The 12,558-nt window shown below is 44.0% G+C and overlaps 1 protein-coding gene across 1 annotated transcript in view; it reads right to left on the reverse strand.

Annotated features, from left to right (window-relative positions):
- LOC121289648 overlaps window positions 1-12,558 on the reverse strand; it is a 498,843-nt gene that overhangs the window by 263,079 nt on the left and 223,206 nt on the right. The window contains exon 8 of the mRNA XM_041209274.1: window positions 11,578-11,735. Within this exon, the coding sequence (XP_041065208.1) occupies window positions 11,578-11,735 (158 nt within the window). The remainder of the gene's footprint in view (window positions 1-11,577; window positions 11,736-12,558) is intronic.

Genomic DNA, 12,558 nt, shown 5'->3' on the forward strand with positions numbered 1-12,558 from the left:
AAGATAAATTTTGTAACTTGTGTTATCCTTACAAATCCTTATATATCTGTAAAGGTATGGCTGTGGGTGAAGGAATGGTATAATATAGTTCATCTTTTTCTTGTTCAATAAATGTTTTATTATTTTGTTAAAAGTACATCAATAGATTCTGTGACTTTGCTCAGTAGCTGCCCTTCACGTTTCTAAACAACAAACAAGTTAGGATCTATCAAGCCAGGTTCCACACAGAGATCTGACTTGTTTAGTCGTAACATCAGCTTGGATCATAACAACTACAGGGGCAGAATTTTCCCGTCGGCGTGCGGGGGCAGGCCCAAAAGGCCAATGTGTAAAATGACGCGCAGTGACATCGGGTGTGCATCCTGATGTCACCACGTGCCATCGCGATATTTCAGAAGGCGGGCGTGCTATGAGTTTCGAGGCGTGCCTGCCATTAATTAATGGGCCAGTTAAGGCCCTTGAGGCACCAATTGAAGACTATTTTTCGCAGCCCGTGCAGGCGGGAAGGCCACATTTTTAAAAACCTCATCCACAGGCAGGATGAGAGGAGTGAATGGGCTCGCTAATGCAAGTTATTAGAACTTTAGTTTATTACTTACTGTTACTTGCTTGTGTGAACAGGACACACTTGTTTCACTTCAGAGCTGCTGTGACGGAAAGAACAGGTTTCAGTTCAGGGCTCTGGAGGAATCATAACACTTGGGGCCTTCCAGGTATCAGACAGCCTTCCTTTACCCAGGGAATGGGGATTGCGCTCTCCGCTGGAGGCACCACCCTCTTGAGGAGGAAGAGAGGGCCAGAAGGGGGAAGAGGCTAGGAGTCCATATTTAGCCTCCGGGGAGCCGCCTGTGGGAGGAGAGGTGTAGCCACAAGGGACACAGGGCTAACAGGAAGTTGAAGGCGGAAGGGGCCAGAGAAGATGCCACTACCTGCTGCCAGGGTTTACAGGTGGCAATGCAGCTACCTCAATATATCTGAGGTGCAGTGGCGAGCCGAAGGAGGCTACGTCTCTCAAGGGAGACGGTGACCTCCATCTGTCAGATGATCGGCCCTGAGATCAGCTCCAATTGTATGGGTGGACACCCCATGCCAGTGGTGCTGAAGATCAAGGTTGCCCTCAACTTCTATGGCTCTGGCTCTTTCCAGGGGTCAGTGGGTGATCTTTGTGGTGTCTCCCAATCAGCTGTTCACAGTTGTGTCAAGCTGGTCACAGGGGCTCTGTTCAGTTGTACATTGACTTTCATTCACTACCGCTCGGATGAGGCCAGCCAGGCAGAGCAAGCCAGAGGCTTTGCAGTGATTGCTGGATTCCCCTGCATCCAGGGTGCAATTGATTGCACATGTGGCCATCAAGGCGCCAGCAGGCAAGCCGGAAGCCTTCGTCAATGGGAAGGGCTTCCACTCCATGAACGTGCATATAGTGTGTGACAACAAGATGCAGATTCTGCAAGTCTGTGCAAGATACCCAGGTAGCTCCCATGCCGCATACATCCTGAGATTCTGAGGCTCTTCAGTGCTCCAGCCCAGCTGGATGGATAGGTGCTGGATGACAAGGGCTATCCCCTCAAAAGGTGGCTCATGACACCTCTCCAGCATCCAAGAACAGAGGCTGAGCAGTGGTATAATAGGAGCCATGCTTCCACAAGGGCTGTAGTAGAGAGAGCCATCGGTCTTCTCAAGATGCGTTCTTGAAAACCTTGCTGGCCTCATTTGATTCGTGACCCTGGAGCCACCATACGCTCATTCCAAGCACCCAGGGCTGACCCCTTTGCCCAGATGCTGCCTCCATCACATTTGCCACTCACACTCTAAGACCTTCCAAACCCACAAGCACCACCACCTAGAAGGACAAGGGCAACAGGTAGACGGGAACACCGCCACCTGGAAGTTCCCCTCCAAGTCACTCAGCATCCTGAATTGGAAATGTTTCACCCCTCCTCCACTGTCGCTGGGTCAAAATCCTGGAACTCGCCCCCGAATAGCGCTGTGGGTGTTCCTGCACCACATGCAGTGGAACCAGAAGGGAGCTCACCACTGCCTTCTCACCGGCAACTAAGGATGGGCAATAAATAATGCCCACCCAGCGAAGGCCATATCCCGTGAATAAATTAATACAAAAACAAAATTCTTCATGGGGGTGGGGGGTTTGGAGAGTGCAAACCTAACTACTATGCTAAGTTAGGTGGGGGGGCTGCCTCCTCCTGCACCAGGATCTCGTGGTGTGCTGCCACCTCCTCGATGGGTGCAGCAGGACACTCATCCGAGAACCTCGGGGCCGACTGCCCAGCCGACATGCCCTCCAGCCTGGCCTGCTCTCCGAGGACGTTATCCATCATGCTCCTGCTCGATATCAGTGGCAGCCTTAGGACGGCTGCCTATGACATTTTTGAATAGGCTGCCTGGTCGCCATTGGCCTCCCACCACTGCGCACCTCTTCCCACTGATCTCGGGAGCCGTGATTTATGCTGGGCAGGGCTTAATTGGCTCGCCTGCATAAAATGGCAGCGGGGAGCCGATCGCCGCCCCAGCTTGCTCCTGCCCAGCCCACCCACCACAGGAAAAATCCTGGCCCAGGAGTATTTGATATAAATTGTGATGAGTTGCTCAGGTACGCTACTAGTTTTTCCTCTGCTGAATTTAAAATTGCAAAGGAATATCAAAGATTAGCAATTCTGTAGTGACAATCATGAAATGGAAATGGCACATTGTAGCTGACTGGAAAAAATTGGGTACAACTTGTTGCCTGTACACAAGTATAAAACAGCATGACCAGCAGGCTAGTGATAGCAACAGAGACTAGGAAATTGCAGGTCTATAAATCAGGTTGAAAAGTTCCATTATATGTGAGGAAGCAATTCGGCACTAGAAAACAGCATTCAACTCTGAAAGCAAGATAGAGAGAGAAAAACAGCACAAAGAGGTTGCTACCCTCAGACAAGCTGATTGCGCAGTCATTTAAAGCAGCTATGTATTTGGCTTCTTCAAGGATCTATAAATGATCTGATTCTGAAACTGAGCACCTCCCACCAACCCTAACCACAGTATTGTTTCCCACCATTTTGGACGATGGTTCACATTCTCCCTGGGATGGCAAAGTCCTTTCTCCTATGCTACACATTACCATGTGCACAATATGTTTCTTTTTGATGCTATAGCTCCTCCCACTTGTAGAGAGGTAGGGAACTAGCCTAATTGGCTGTGCTGAGAATAGTCAGATTGTTTCACTTATCTGCAAAAATAACTAGCAGTATTTTTCAGTGTGTACAAAAGTCAGGAAGTTATGCTAAAGCTATATAAAACACTAGTTTTGTCCCATACTGTAACCATTTTCGGGCATGAGACTTTAGGAAGGATATGAAGGCTTTGGAGACATTACAGAAGATATTTACTCGAATGGCTCCAGGATGAGGGTTACATGGATAAATGTGAGAAGCTGGAGATATTCTCCTTGGAGCAGAGAAGGCTAAGGGGAGATTTGATAGAGATGTTTAAAATCATGAAATGTTTAGCTAGAGGAATTAAAGAGAAAACAACAGCTGAAGGGGGCCAAAAACCAGGGGGCACAGATTTAAGGTGACTGACAAAAGACCCAGGTGCAACAAGAGGAAAAACTTTTTATGCACGAGTGGTTACAATTTGAAATGCTTTACCTGACAGGCTATATTTGAATCTGTAACCGCACCCTTCAAAAGGGAATTGGATAAATACTTGAAGGAGAAAAATTGTAGGCATACAGAGAAAGAACAGGGATTGAGGCCAACTGCATTTCCTTCAAAAGTGTCTGCTCATATTCAACAGACTGAATGGCCTCCTTCTGTGCTGTACTATTTTATGATTCCATGGTTACATACGCTTTGTGGCTTGTACTGGAGCTGTATGATTGGAGGATGACCATTGATGCAAAAAGGTCTTGTAGTTATGCAGCTTTTTAACCTTAAACTGAAGGCTTCAGCTAAACAGTTCACAACACAGTTGGTGTTTATTTTGGTAAAAGGGTGAAAACAGGCACTAAACAGTTACTATGTTAATAAGATATGCCGATTTGAAAGTCTAGTTTTGGCACACAATTTTGGGCCTAATTGCTGATTACCATAATTTGAATGTCCCTGCCGGTTTACCACTCAAGTGTTAATTAGACACAATTTTTGTGGAGCAGTAAGTGTGGGCTCCACGTAGCCAGTAACTGAAGGTATGGAGTGTGCTGGCTGAAACACAGCGGCAAGTTTCAGGATGGCTCAAAGGCCTTAAAATAAGGTCTTGTGTAGGTGGTCCAGAGGAGGAGGGATGGAACTGCAGTGGGAAAGAGTCCACCTCACATTCTGACCCTCTGTCTTGCAGCAATTGGTGCTGTTCCGCCTGGCCAGGTCCTCCACCCATTCCTCCTATAGACCAATGCGCATCCCTTACAAGATGCCAATGACTTCTATAAGGTAAAGTAATGCACAGCACTCAGTCTTACTAGGTGAAGTCCTCAAAGAATTTTCAAAATAAATATTAGTAATAGCATTGGTGAAGTCTTGACAAAGTGTCCCAGAAAGCCTCCCAATGTGTTTCAAAAGTCCTCAAACCTCCAACAGCAGGTCAGCAATAAAAGGTGATATACCTTTAAATAGCACTTGAAATCCTCTACAATGACTAGTTTACTGTCAGGACTTGGAAAAATTTATTAATTTTGCTTCCAATCTCCACCCCTCCATCACTTTCACGTGGTCCATCTCTGACACTTCCCTTCCTTGACCTCTCTGTCTCAATCTCTGGTGATAGACTGTCCACCAATATCCTTTACAAACCCACCGACTCCCACAGCTATCTTGACTACAGCTCCTCACACCCCGCTTCCTGTAAGGACTCCATCCCATTCTCTCAGTTCCTTCGCCTCCGTCGCATCTGTTCCGATGATGCTACATTCAAAAACAGTTCCTCTGACATGTCCTCCTTCTTCCTTAACCGAGGTTTTCCACCCACGGTCGTTGACAGGGCCCTCAACCGTGTCCGGCCCATCTCCCGCGCATCCGCCCTCATGCCTTCTCCTCCCTCCCAGAAACATGATAGGGTCCCCCTTGTCCTCACTTATCACCCCACCAGCCTCCGCATTCAAAGGATCATCCTCCGCCATTTCCACCAACTCCAGCATGATGCCACCACCAAACACATCTTCCCTTCACCCCCCTTATCGGCGTTCCGTAGGGATCGCTCCCTCCGGGACACCCTGGTCCACTCCTCCATCACCCCCTACTCCTCAACCCCCTCCTATGGCACCACCCCATGCCCACGCAAAAGATGCAACACCTGCCCCTTCACTTCCTCTCTCCTCACCGTCCACGGACCCAAACACTCCTTTCAAGTGAAGCAGCATTTCACTTGCATTTCCCCCAACTTAGTCTACTGCATTCGTTGCTCCCAATGTGGTCTCTACATTGGAGAGACCAAACGTAAACTGGGCGACCGCTTTGCAGAACACCTGCGGTCTGTCCGCAAGAATGACCCAAACCTCCCTGTCGCTTGCCATTTTAACACTCCACCCTGCTCTCTTGCCCACATGTCTGTCCTTGGCTTGCTGCATTGTTCCAGTGAAGCCCAACGCAAACTGGAGGAACAACACCTCATCTTCCGACTAGGGACTTTACAGCCTTCCGGACTGAATATTGAATTCAACAACTTTAGGTCGTGAGCTCCCTCCCCCATCCCCACCCCCTTTCTGTTTCCCCCTTCCTTTTTTTTTCCAATAAATTATAAAGATTTTCCTTTTCCCACCTATTTCCATTATAAAAAAAACCCCACTAGAGCTAGACCTTGAGTGCCCTACCATCCATTCTTAATTAGCACATTCGTTTAGATAATATCACCAACTTTAACTTTAACACCTATGTGTTCTATTGTACTATTGTCGTTGACATCTTTTGATGATCTGCTTCTATCACTGCTTGTTTGTCCCTACAACCACACCCCCCCCCCCCCCCCCCCCCCCTCCACCTCTCTGTCTCTCTATCTCTCCGCCCCCCACACACACACCTTAAACCAGCTTATATTTCAGCTCTTTCCTGGACTCGAACTCAAGTTCTGTCGAAGGGTCATGAGGACTTGAAACGTCAACTCTTTTCTTCTCCGCCGATGCTGCCAGACCTGCTGAGTTTTTCCAGGTAATTCTGTTTTTGTTACTGTCAATCAGCTGGTCATGGTTTGGAGAGTATTTTAGGATAGGCAATAGCCAAGAAAATACCATACGGCCTCATTTTTAAGTGACAATCAGCTACTTAATGATACTGCAGGCACCATTCCCAATTCCTTTATTAAGATGGTGCCTTGTGTTAACTGCAGGCTAAATTGACCATTCACTTTAAGGCCCCATCTTGGCCACCTTGGAGGTTTCTTAGCACCTAAAGTATCTGGCGACAGGGATGCTCTAATGTTAAAACGACCAAAAATGTTCTGAAAGGAAACTCAGCCAAAAACAGTTTCAGAAATTCTATACTATGCATAAGTACTTCTTATTAGAAAGATGGAGGCATGCATGGGACATGAATATTAGAAGGGGTCCTCGATAAAAGTAACTTACAATCCTTTGCCTAATTAGATAATTACCACCTGTAGGGTGGTCAAGAGAAAAGTAGCATCATCATAAAGGAGAATGTAAATACTGGCAAAGTAAGTAAACACAGGAGGATTAAAACTCTGAAGAAATGTGATTGAAATTTTATCCCAAAACCTGAATGCGAAAATGCTCGATTTAAGAAACAAATGTGGAAATAACAAAGAAGCTACATTTTCATGCCACAAAAGAAGGCATGATGTGAAGATAAATGGCTTTCCTCAAAGTATTTGTTTTCACTAATTCCGATTGTTACAGTATGACGACAATAAAATTCATCCTTAACCGAAGATGTTAAAGTTTCAATAAAATTTATGAAAAATAAGGACTTGATAAAAGAATATTAATCTTAATTTTGCTTCACTCCAATAAAGTTGGACTTACTAAGGCATATGTGCCCTTGTTTATAGGAAACTGTGTAGGACACCCTTTCTATATCATATTACTTAAGGTTAATATATGTCTTTTGATGTGGTTTACAAAAGATTGATTAATCACTCTAATCCTAACAAAATTAGATACAGCGGCCTGAATTTTCCCGTCGGGGATTTGGGAGCGGGGCCCATTCGCCGACGGGAAAATGATGCAGGATGACATCGGGAGGAACCCCTGACATCATCCCGGTCCCTTTAAATTTTTAGGAAGGTGGGTGGACAGCAAAATCAGCTGTCCGCCCACCGACCTGTCAATGGACAATTGAGGCCATTGACAGGCTAATTAAGATAATTAAAGACCTGCCTGTCCAACCTTAAGCTGGCAGGCAGGCCAGGAGCCCCAGTGGGCTTCTGATAACACTTGAAACCTCATCTACTGGCGGGATGAGGTTCCATGTCTGTTTTTAAAAAGTGTAATAAAGTTTATGGCCTTTTTATTAACATGTCCCATCTCCTGTGACATTGTCACATGAGGGGGACATGTTAATTTTTAAATTTTTCTAGTTTTAAAGTTTTTTGCACTGTCAGTTATTTCCCTGAGACAGCACTTAGTCTCATGGGAGCAGTGCGCTCTTTCAAGCGCATGCGCGAAAGACCGCACTTCGACAGTTGGGGATTCCCTCCCCCCACTGCATAGGAAGCGTATAGCGCTTCTTGTCAGGCGGGCCTTAATGGGTCCACCCACACAAAATGGCGGCGGGCCCCGTTTCAGTGGTGGGGGTCGGCTGGCCTCCCGCCGCCAAGCCGGTGGGGCCCGCACGCCCACCAAGGGCAAAATTCAGTATCGCAGAAAATATTGGCCCTGATCTTCCAGTCTCTGAATGGTCAGAGACTGGACATACCCTGGTAGATGCATTACAGGACCCCTCAGAAGTCCCAACACAAGGATTCTGCGGGAATTTCCTGGGAAGTTTCAACTTCCAATGGGCAATTCCCCTGCATCCGGAACCCTCCGAAAAATTCTCCGACTCTGAGTTAGAGTTGGAAACTTCAGAGGGTGCTGACTCAGTCACCTGGCTAGTTAACCAGGAGAAAAGCCATGTATAACTCTTGAATGCAACTGACTCCCAGCCCCCGACGACTCCTCCCCAAAACCCTCGACTCTGACTCCCCCTGACCCAACCTGACCCAACATATCACCTTACCTGCTACCATTTCCTTGTACCTCACTCACACTCATTTACTTATGCACTGAAAAGCTATTTAAATATCCCAAAACTTTTTGGAGTGTTAGTGAATGAAAACTTACCAAAATAAAGCAGCTAGTGCCATAAAAAGGGGGCATAGCTTGGCTTCCCCTGACAATCCTGCACTAAGAAGGAGGACTCCGAGAACAGGGATGCTCTGCATTTCCAAAGAGGCCCAGTTCAGACGTCCGAGCCAGAATTAAGGAGCTCCATCGTGTTGTAAAAAAAAGATTGGAGCAGAATGGCAAGCCAACAGTGATTGCCACTCCTCAGAAGAGTCTGCCCACTATAATAATTCAATTATTTCTAAAATATTGCAAAATACTTTTGTTACAATCCTTTAAGTTAATAAAGGTACATTTCTGTCATAAAATATCACAATTTTCTAATACATAATACAAACAATAAGTAAATGGAATATTTTGTTTACATTTCATGAATCTAAACAGAAGTATTCTGAATAGACTACTTTATAATTAATTTGATCAGGTATAACCAATAATACATGATTTCACAGTTTTGCATCATATAAATACTTACAGTACACTAATGCAATTTTAATTACATTGAACAATTTTGATGAATTGTCTGCTTCTGTCTCTTGATGTTATACCATTTTTTCTCACATTTCCACAGAGGCCGCAGGGATGGCTCCTCAGGGACAAGGGCTACCTGCAGAGGCCATGGCTGATGACACCCGTGCGATGGCCTCAGATTGCAGCAGAGCAAAGATATAACAAGGCTTATGCTGAAATTCGCAACTTGGTGGAGCAAACCATCGGGATGCTGAAAATGAAGTTCCAGTGTCTGGATCAGTCTGGTGGAGCCCTTCAGTATAGTCCACTGAGGGTCCATCGTTGTCATCTGCTGCGCCCTTTACAACCTCGTGCTGCAACGGGGAGAGGATCTGGAGGTTTCCTGATGAGAAAGACCGTCAACAATGATGAGGGTGAGGAGGTCCTTGAAGGCAACGATGATGGCAATGAGGCCCTCGCACCGGTCAGATGAGGCAGGCACATTCGGGAGGCCCTGATAGCTGCTAGATTTGTGGAGGATGATAATGACATGCAATGAGGAGACACCATAGATCTTCACATTGCATCTATGAATGTTTGACTCCAGTCTGGCTTATGGCAGTGCACATCCCCTCTGTGATAATGCTTCTGTCATGGAAATGCAGTGGGGGTCCTAATAGTCGCTTTATTGCAGGAGGATGATGATGATGAGATGCAGTGAGGGCACGCCATAGATTTTCACATAGCCTTTGAGAATGTCTGGCCGAGGACAGCTCGCTTGCGCTCAGTGATCAGGGTGATATCATAGAGACACAGTCATGAAACTTTAGAAGCACCTGATCCTTTGTCCGCCTTCGGCACCTGACCCCTTCACTGCTCACAGATGCTGAAGAGATGGGGGCCTGCCCCACCTTAAAAGGTGCTGAGAGCACACCCAGAGGATGATGGAATTCTGTGACACCTGCCCATGACATTCTGGTAGCAATGACAAGCACCGATGAGGTGCATTTTCGGGTTTCATTTCAGATTTCCAACATCTGCAATATATTGCTTTTGTATCATTAAAATTATACTTACCAATAGTTATATAGACTATTATGATCTCAACAGCAAAATTGTCAACACACTTTCTCCCAAACAAACGTGGAGTGAAATGCTTAATGCCATTGGATTTCCAGGTGCTCCCCTCATTTTATATGCTTGTTTTGGCTTTAAACATGACTGCATTTAAAACATGAGAGCGCACAATGATTCAACTGTGGAAATTCCTCAGCATATTCTCTTTCCCACTGTGCATGAATAATGACACTTGCATAAGCCTGTCCATTTCCCTCTGAAAAGCTTATTATGTGTCAGCACAGCATTTCCTCTATGTAACTTTGCCAATAGTCACAATGAGCGGAATTTTACAATTTTGTTGAAGTCAATGGACTTTTGAATGGCTCGCCGCACTTTACAGCCGTAAAATTACGCCACGACAGGGTCATAAAATTCCACCCAATATTTTAATTTTGTACTGCTGATTTAATGCACACATTTAGATTAGATAGTAAAAAGGTTGGAGGTGGGGGGACAGGATTTTTTCTGTCCCGTCAACCTTTCTCTCCAATGAATTGCAAGCATCGAAACTGTACTGCAAATTTTGTTTATAATCATTGGCCATGCTGGAACGACATATTTCCTTCATGCCAATATCATGTCTTACACTTCTACTTTATTGGTGACATTCATGTTCATGAAATTATTTAATTCTTCTGGCCAATGATGTCCTGCACTGGGTCCACTCTGTCAGTGTCATACTGAAAGGAAGAAAAGAAAGACTGCCCCACTTAATGTCTTCTCTGCATTTTTGGGGGGCTGTCCACCAAAAAGAGGCTTTCATTGTTTCAGTCGAAATTCCCAATACTTGTACGGCCTTGTTATCAAATTAGTTGGCATTCAGATATTTGCATCAAATACTGCACACTGCACAGCTGGATCAACAAACATTGACAGTTTATTTGATCAGTTGCTTGGGAAATATTAAAGAATCACTACTGCAAATATTAAAGAATCACTACTGCTACATTTTGCCATCGACAAAATATATTCTCATGAATCACATGTTTCAAAGCTGTTTCATTCACAATTCGTTAGCAATGGAGGAGAACAGGCACTTCTCTCATTTTTCAATAACAGAAATATGGGGTCACAATATTTAGTGAACATAAATATTTGGGGAAATCTCCATTGGATCATATGTTTATTTAAATGTCCTGAAAACTACAGAACTTTAAATATCAGGTGAAATTATCTTGACACTGAACAGTCATTGACGGGGTATTCACAATAAATGTTACATAATAAATAGCTATTCAAATAGTAATTTTTTTATTCAGCAACATTGAATGTGCAGTTTTGATGCCCTGCAGGGCTTTAACTGCTTTGATTTATGTTGCAAAATGTTAGCGCAGCCCTGAAAGGTTCACTGAATGAAAGAAATTCCCATTTACACGTTTCCAGTAAATCAATCACTTTTTGTATGTAAAATATACATTGACATTTTAGCCACACTTTGGAGTCTCTAAATGTTGAAGATCTGCCACAGATTATGTCAAAAGTCATCAAAAGCCTCTTCAAAAATTCCTGCCTGAAGCCAGATCAAAGGTGAACACCTGGAAGCCAGCAACGCCAGCACGGCAAAAAGTAATCCTATACTCTTCCCTGCTCATAGATTTAGTTTTGTTATGGCAAACACTTATTTAAGTTTTATTTATTGCCTCAAACTTCTCTTTTCTAATGTAAAAGGATAGTTAAGATTTTCCCTTTGATAAAAATCATTTTCACGGGGGAAAAAAGGAGGTATGTTTTACCCTCTTGAAGCTCTTCATAGACCTTCTTGTACTGGCTTAGTGAGGCCACTTGAGCCTTTGTAGTCTGCAGCATTGCCCTTAGGTCTGTGATGGTCACGATATAGCATCTGGCTTGTTTTGCAACTTTCTCCTGTAGATCTCGATAGTCCTGATGCAACCTGACAAATAGAGTTGAGGTAGATCAGCCATGATTGTATTGAATGACAGGGCAGGCTCAAAGGGCTGATTGGTCTATTCATGCTCCTATTTTTTATTTTCTTAAATATTAGGAACTAAATGGTTACATTCAGGACAATCACCAAGTTCATCTCTTACAACATACTGCTTATATGACATCAGAATTGTGTGTATTTTCTCAAATATTTATTTTCACTAGATAAAATTTCACTGCTTATGATCTCAACAGGATCTTCCTCAAAATGCCACTTTGTCATATGTACCAAAAATCACATGCCAGGAAACATGAGTGTTGGTGTCGAATCCCATTCCCCAAATTTCAGTTTATCCTATTATCCCTCACTATTTCAATCAGTCCTTCATCATTTACTTCTATTGTATTTCTCTCGCTCTCTTTCTCTGTACAATTTTCTTCGCTCTCTTATTGCTACTGGTCTCTTCCTCAAGAATCTCTGCCTTTCTCATATGTATAACTACTTTTTAATCATTTTACTCTGCCACAATTAATGTGGTTACTGTTAGTTTTGGAGAATTGTTTTCCTTTAGTTCTATGTTAATCTACCATTTTACAGTTGGCATAGCTGATACAAAACAGTACTAAGTACCGTTTCATTTATTATTTGTTTTAACCAAAATAAGATATAACTCAAATGAATATGTATGCAGTGATTTGCAACAAGATAGACGAATTTGTACATTATTTTGCCACATCCAGCTCACCTAACAGCAAGCAAGTTTTTTAGTCTAATGTGGCATTAATTAGATATATTTTTTAAACGTCTGAAAAGGAATACTCATCAGAAA

This window comes from Carcharodon carcharias, chromosome 17 (genome assembly GCF_017639515.1).
Source record: "Carcharodon carcharias isolate sCarCar2 chromosome 17, sCarCar2.pri, whole genome shotgun sequence".
Lineage (NCBI taxonomy): Eukaryota > Metazoa > Chordata > Chondrichthyes > Lamniformes > Lamnidae > Carcharodon > Carcharodon carcharias.